The sequence below is a fragment of the Microtus ochrogaster genome, chromosome 8, assembly GCF_000317375.1.
Source record: "Microtus ochrogaster isolate Prairie Vole_2 chromosome 8, MicOch1.0, whole genome shotgun sequence".
Lineage (NCBI taxonomy): Eukaryota > Metazoa > Chordata > Mammalia > Rodentia > Cricetidae > Microtus > Microtus ochrogaster.
This window is the reverse complement of record NC_022015.1, coordinates 11,946,294-11,954,350: the sequence shown is the minus strand read 5'-3', so window position 1 is coordinate 11,954,350 and position 8,057 is coordinate 11,946,294. Positions and strand designations below refer to the sequence as shown.

Genomic DNA, 8,057 nt, shown 5'->3' with positions numbered 1-8,057 from the left:
AAGCCAAGGACAATGGCACGGGGTTTTGATCCTACTTAATGTGCTGGCTTTGTGGGAGCCTAGCCAGTTTGGATGTCCACCTTCCTATATATGGACGGAGCGGGGAGGACCTAGTAGTAAGGTGGAACTTAGAGAGAATCTCCGTTCTTTTGGAGGAAGGAATAGAAAAAATAGGAAGTTACTGGTGGTTGATTAGTTGCTTCTCTGATCTTTCAGGTTCTTAATCTAATATCTGATTCCCAATATTTTATTGGTAGTGAATAATTAGTTAAACACATCACATATCCTATTCAAACCACCACAAGTAGCAATAAACTTGTTCGAGCAAGTTTCCTTGTGATAGGATGAAGTGAAGTGTCTTTTGGATATATTCTCAAAAGTGGTATCACTGCCTTTTAAGGTAGATTGATTCCCATCATTTTGAGGAATCACCGTATTGATTTCCATAATGGGTGTAAAAGTTTGCACTCCCACCAGCAGTGAATGGAGCTCACTTTGCTCCACATCCTCCCCACTATGAGCTATTACTTATGTTATTGACTTATCTCTCTGACAGGTGTAAAATGGAAACTCAAAGTATTTTTGATTTGCATTCCCTTGATGGCTATGGATGTTGAACATTTTGTCAAGTGTTTCACAGTCATTTGAGTTTTTTTTATTAAGCATTCTCTGTTTAGATCTGAACCCCATTTTAAAACCGGATTATTTGGCTTTGTAATATCTTAGTTCTTTATATATTCTGGATTTGTTCTCTAATGGATGTGGAATTGGTAAAAATCTTTTACTATTCTGTAGGCTTGCTGATTTGTCCAAATCATTGTGTCCTTTGTGACGCTTTTCAGTTTCATGAGGTCCCATTCATTTATTGTTGATAATATGCCTGTGCCTTTGATGCTCTGTTCAGAAAGTCGTCTTTTGTGCCAATGAAGTCAAGGGTATCTCCCAATTTCTCTTCTATAAGGTTCAGTGTATCTAGTGTGTTCTACATACAGATATCCAGTAAAAGTAAGAGGAAAATAAAAAGACTTTATGGCATCACTAGACTCTCATGGATGTTCACTTGTGGAATCAACACCTCATACCTCTGCAGAAAGGCTAAATATTCATTTCAGATTTCAAACACCAACTAGCATCAATACTAATACAAGAAAGTGAACATGTCTCTTATCTCTTCTGAGTCTTATTATCTATGAATATGTTATAATTGTTTAAATTCATTCAGAACTGGAGTAGTACATTGTGCACCATCACGGAGTAAAATTTAAGAAGTAAATATACTAACATCTTCAGTGTAATTGCTGCACTGTGACTTTATGCTTAAAAACTGTCACAATAGTTCATTACAAGACTTATGAATCAATGAGTAATAGTTGATGACAGTGGGTTTTCTGTTTTAAAAAGGTTTTTCCCTAAGAGTTGCCTCATGAAAGACCTGTCACGACAGCCATGCTCTCCTTATGTTCTTTTTCTTTTCTAGCTTCCTTCTACCTGAATTCTCAGGCTATAACTTTACCGGGTGAGAACTTTTCCTAGACATCTACACAAGACCTAAGACTCTCGAGCTTTGGTGAATTTTCAGAAACATATAGACTGGTACTAGAAACTAACTTATTTTCAAACTTATTTCAACAAGTTGAATTTCAATTATTTTACTATTTTTTGGTTGACAGAACAAAGCAAAAAAAAGAATTCAAACTGGACATCAGAAAGAATTATAAGTCCACAGGGTACAGTTCTTCTGCTGGGGACAGAAAGCCCTTAGTGATGCAAGGGGTAATGGTCTCAGGTGACCTGTGGATCTCATTATGGGTGCACCAACCTTAGCTCCAGCCACAGGAGCTGAAAAGACATTGCCCTGCTGTCAAAAAAGAATTCAGTTTCAGGTAGAAGGGATCTCACCACAGACATGCACAGGGGAAAATGACTTAAAATTTTTTTCTAAATGACATTACAGAAAGGACTACATAAAACTGCATCACTTGTAAGGTCTAACATATAGCTACCGTCCTATTTTAAAAAGATTGGATATTATCCTTCCTTGGTTTGAGGTGGGATTTTAATTTGATTTTATATTTGCCATGAACATTTATTTTCAGCATCCGCTAATAGCCAGGTCACTGTGGGTGTTAATAAGGAGAATATGCTAAGGGTAATAAGGGTACAACTGGGCTGGAAGGGAGGATGTTGTGGTTTTCCTACTTATGGTATATCTAGCTGACAGATAGATAATGAGAGGATCCTGGAAAATTATAAACTGAGAAGGAAAAATAAAATTTGAAACTCCAGACTATATTGGAGTAAGCTGTGAATATCTACTTGAGCAGATCAGCAGCATCTAGCACAATAAAACAAATATTTTGTGGGCATGAAAGTATATATAAGCACTGGCAAGGAAAAGTTGTCTGTAGGTCATATGATATCTTAGTCAATGCAATTAGCAAGCGTTTAATACTTATTGTCTCATAGTCCTCTTTGGGCCAAAAGGATGTGTAATTTCAAAGAGTAAAATAGTTTAAGGGATATAAATTACTTGCTTGTTTATAATGGAAGAACTTGGATTTAAATATGTCTTTTTTGCATTTGCTAAATTCATTATTCCATAAAAACAGATTCTAATGAATCTGCATGTTTAATGTCAAATCTCATGGTATCAAAAGAATTAGCAGAAATGATTAAATATAAATATGAAAATACAGTTTTAAATACACCTAAATATATAATGATCAAGTTCATATGGATATATGTGTATTTGAAAATGTATTTGTGTATATTTATGAATGAAATGATTCTTCTATTTTCATTGTTCCATCTATGGTTTAGTTGTACTATAAATCATGGGCAGCTGACATCTCCCTGTGTTTTATTGTTTGTCATTTCGCTACTCATTCATTGTGATCATTTTTATCTCATCACTGTGTGATTATAATTGATAAGCTCAACAAGCATTTTTATGGTTCAATTAAAGGAAATATATATATATGAGAAACCTGGAAATCCAACTCCAGATAAAAAATAATAAAACAAAATCCATGGATCTCTATATTTTGTTATATTTTCTACCACCTTTAACTCAATAAAACATAGCCTTAATTTTCCAGACTATTAAAATATCAGTAACTGTTATGCATCATTTGAAGTCAAATTAGGCTTAAAGAAAGCTAAGTGTTCTTTCCCAAAAATTGATAACAAATAGTCACTATATTTTAGTACAGAAATTCACTCAATAATGAGGAATTAGTTGTACCTGCCGGGAACATTCAGCAGCACATTCTGGTGGGCAATAGTCCTAACCTGACCAAGACTTCAAACACCGCTTTTCAGTCCACTGGGTAACAGCACCCTTGAGTTTTCAAATGCTGAAGGCCAAAATAACTTAAAGTGAAGAATAAGGGTAAAATCCCTGTAGGTGTCCTTGCTGTTTCAAATAAATATGTCATATCAACTCTTCTAGATTTCACTGCAAAAGTGGGGTCTGAAAAAAACTGGGGCTAGGGCTTTGGGGAATGAAGATTAATCATTTCCCTTTCCAACTGCAGAATTGGTCTATCACAAACTGTGCCAAAATAATATCTCTCAGATTTAAATAATGATTTTCAGATTTAAAATTTTTGTATTTGTGCACAGGAGTAGAGGTGCTGGTGGAGGCCAGAAGGAGTCAGATCTCCTGGAGCTGGAGCTATAGGTGGCTGTGAGCCACTCATATAGGTGCTGTGAACGAATTCTGGAACTTTCCAAAGCATTTGTACTCTTATTCTTTCCTCAGATCACTAGCCCATTTCCATTATTGGCTGTTCCTTTTGTTTTTTCATAATATTTATTAATTTACTTGCATTAAGGTAACTGAAAAGGAGACTGCTATGTAAGAGAATAAGTACTTCTTTAGGCACATTTTAAAAAGTCACATGTGCAGTATTAGAAGAAATGAGCTGAATGACTATAATGTCTTTATTCTTAGGCAAATTATCTTTTTTTTTTATCCTGGCCATGTGTTTCTCGCGCCACCTGTCATCAGAGCACAGGAGCCTGTGCTGTATGAACCCATATCTTTAGCTCAGCCACTTAAGAACTGTTTCCCAGACACTCTGGGCTTTCTCATTGATTCTCTGACCTCCATGCCTACTTAGAAAACGAGACTTTTTCTGCATCCCTCTTTCTGTCCATTTCAGGATATTTTAGCTTGCTGTCCTGTTGACATCAGGGAGAAGATAAAAAATGATAAAGTCTTACTCTGCCATGATTCTTGTAGGAACTGATCATGTACGATGTCATCATAATAAAATCAGATGTCAATGTAGAAAACTTGATTAACTCGGTTACAGTGATTAGTATGCTTTTTTTTAATTTATTTATTTATTTTTTATTGAGAAAAGGAAAAAAAAACAAGTTTCCCCCTCCTCCCAGCCTCCCATTTCCCTCCCTCTCCCCCCACCCTTCTCCCCCCTCCAACCCTTCTCCCCCTCCCCCCACTCCTCTCCCCCTCCCTCTCCAGTTCAATGGGCAGTCAGGGTTCCCTGCCCTGTGGTAAGTCCTAGGTCCTCCCCCCTCCGTCTATATTTAGGAAGGTGAACATCCAAACTGGCTAGGCTCCCGCAAAGCCAGCACATTAAGTAGGATCAAAACCCCGTGCCATTGTCCTTAGCTTCTCATCAGTCCTCATTATTTGCCATGTTCAGTATGCTTTTTAAATAGACAATGTTTGAATTGGATTGGAAGAAAAGGCTATGGTTTAAGAGCTAATGAAGAATGAGGAGAGGGAAGAGTAGGGCAAGTAAGAGGAGCAAGGACAGAAAAAGACGGGTTTGATGGACATCAGGATATTGCCCCAAAGAAAGAGGGTTCTTGTGAGATTATGGGGGCATTCTCTTGAGTGTCACTCTATGACCTTAGTATTTGCAGACATCTTCTCTGTCTAGAGGAACATCACCTGTGTGTGAACACCATATCCATCCATAGCAAATTATACTGCCTTCCCAAATTACGCTACTGCACTCTTACCTCAAGCATGACCACAATACTGTTACTCTCAGAAGCTGTTCAAGAGGGTACAACCCAATTACATGGAGTTCATGGTATTCCTTGAATATGAGCAATGAGCAGCTCTTTTCAATGACGAGGATTTTTACTGTTTTTTTTAAATGTCTGGCATACTTTCTTCCAGGCTTTTAATTGGTGAGCAGCTAACCATATTCCATGACAACATGAGTGTGGACTCCATAAGAAGGGAATGCTTGACTCCATAGTAAATGGTAGTATATTCTTCCATCACTTTGAGTTATTTATCTAATGGTATCTTTCTCTGTCATAGGCAGGGTAACTGATTGAAATGGCATTCCATAATATTTTTTCTCACCAAACGAAGGACTGACAACTCATAGGTATTAAACTATTGTTGGAATCAGTGCACCCAATTTTGATATTTTAGTATGCAACCTATGTCTTGGTTTCAATTTCTGTGTTATCAGGGTTGAAATACCATACACAATGGTTGGGGAAGCTAAATGAGGAAATTATATCTAATATACAGTCTGAATAATTCACTAATTCTAGAGATAAGAAAATACTGATTATTGGAGTGCCTCATTTAAATTTTATTTTTGAAAATTCAGGATATAACAGATATTTAAAAATAATTTTCTTTTTGTTTTCTTTCTTTTCTGTTTTCCTTTTTATAAATTTGCCCAAGCTGACTGTGAATTCTCAGACTGAAGAACTCCCCCATCTCAGATTTTGGAGTAAACGGGATTACAGTTTCATGTTAACATGTTCCACTTAAAAATATATTGTCACTTGTGATCTCTCAGTTTTGTGGGTTCTTTCAGAAGACCACCCAGTGAACCCCTTTTACCCTAACCCCATGTCCCATACATGTTTTCCCATTGCCTTTTTTTTCTCCCTAACACTTTCCTGTAATTATACCCTATGTTGTATAAAAATATTCTTTTTTGTTCCTTTTGCTCAGTCATTTCATGCAATGTGGCTATTTCAAAAACTAATGGAAACAGGGGAAATAGCCTGAAGAACACGAGCTAATTTTTATCAAACCTGCATTTAAAGCAATCTTCACCACAAAAAAATAAGTCATAAAATATCTTGCAAATTTTCTTAAAAACTCAAAAATGAACCAGGACATCATGATCACATTACAAATAAACCACTAGAAAGAGATTCTTTACAACCCAATGATACAGCTATTTCAGAGACAGTTATTCCAAGCCCTCAGCCATATTTTACTGATATAGAGAAGACTCATCTATATTTCAATGTGGTAAATTTATTTATCAGATTTGCTCATTGGTACAACTTCAAACACACAGTCACTGTATTCTGGCATCCCATGGAACATAAGATGGTTTTAAAAAATATTTATAAATCTGCAGATAATTTTCCTACACCTCATTTGATTGTAGAGTCAATACTGGAAAGTCCCATGTTACCAGGTTTAGACAAATCATACAAGCACACTTCACAGATGTTATTCTTGTATTCGGTGGATAAGAACACGAGCACTCTCTAAATACTGTCTTCTCTTCTGAAGTTTTGACTGACAAGGAGAAAGAGGTAAGGTAAGGAAAAGTGGAGGGTCTGTCATACAATGTTTAAAACTACACATAATTTACAAATTCATGACTTAAAAATCACTCTCCTTGCAATGTTAGCTTCTGACACTGAATGCAGTCACAGGTATTTAATTCACCCTCTACAGGCTCTTGCTTTAGAACCTTCCTTGACCAGTGAACTGGAACCCTTGATTGAAGACCAGCTGATGTGAGCACTTAGGCATTTATCTCAACCTTGACAACAAGTACTTATTAACCTCCAGGGCAAAATAGCTACCACCAGGAGGATGGGCAATTACACCACAGTGACCATGTTCCTTCTGTGGGGATTTTCCAGTTTTCCAGAACTGCAGCATCTACTCTTTATTGTGATTCTCCTCTCCCATGTGACCATCCTCCTAGCAAATGCATCCATCATGGTGGCCATCAAGCTCAACCACAACCTTCATACCCCTATGTACTTTTTCCTCTTTGCCCTGTCCTTTTCAGAAACCTGCACCACTATGGTGATCTTACCCCGATTGTTGGTGGACTTGCTATCAGAGAACAAGGACATTTCTCTCCATGAGTGTGCCACACAGATGTTTTTCTTCTTTGGATTGGCAGCCAACAACTGCTTCATCTTGTCTGCCATGTCCTATGACCGTTACACCGCCATTCACAACCCCCTGCATTATCCAATCCTGATGACTCAGAAGATCTGCTTCCAGCTCATCATGGCCTCTGGGGTGGTTGGCTTCGCAGTTTCTCTGTGCATTGTCATCACAATATTCAACTTGTCTTTTTGTAACTCCAACATCATTCAGCACTTTTTTTGTGACATTGCACCTGTGGTTGCCCTTGCCTGTAACTGCACTTTTCTTCAGAAAATGATTCTCTTTGCATTAACTGTGTTTGTGCTGGTGGGCAGCTTTATTTTGATCATGGTTTCTTATGTCTTCATTGTGTCCATAGTTGTGAAGATGCCCTCTGCTAAGGGAAGGTATAAGACCTTTTCAACTTGCTCCTCCCACTTCACCGTGGTGTTCATACATTATGGGTTTGCTTGCTTTGTCTATCTGAGACCCAAGAATGGTGACACCTTCAGAGATGACACACTGATGGCAGTGACATACACTGTTCTGACACCTCTGCTCAACCCCATCATTTACAGTTTAAGGAACAAAGACATGCAGACAGCCCTAAGAAAAATACTGGGTCATGTAATTAAGGGCTTCCCTCAAATGTTAAATAAAAGAGCTCGGAACACTTGAAAAGATGAAATGATTTTGTTAAATTAATGTGAAAAAGTGGAGTACTTTCAATAAAATAATAACAGTGCCCAAAGAAATGGAAGTGCCCAATTGCCTGATAAATTTTAGTCTCATATTTATCTTACTACAAAGCCAGTAGGCAACCATGAAAACATACATATGAATACAAATACAAATGAGCAAATTGGATTTACGTATTTAGAAATATTCATGTATGTAACAACAATTAATGTAAAAAGAGGCTATA

The 8,057-nt window shown here is 37.1% G+C and overlaps 1 protein-coding gene across 1 annotated transcript; it reads left to right on the top strand.

Moving 5' to 3' along the window:
• Positions 1 to 6,844: 6,844 nt before the first annotated feature.
• On the top strand, positions 6,845 to 7,810 carry LOC102001819 (olfactory receptor 10T2-like). Its single transcript, XM_005351091.2, has one exon. The coding sequence runs from the start codon at positions 6,845 to 6,847 to the stop codon at positions 7,808 to 7,810; it is 966 nt and encodes a 321-aa protein (XP_005351148.1).
• Positions 7,811 to 8,057: the final 247 nt, after the last annotated feature.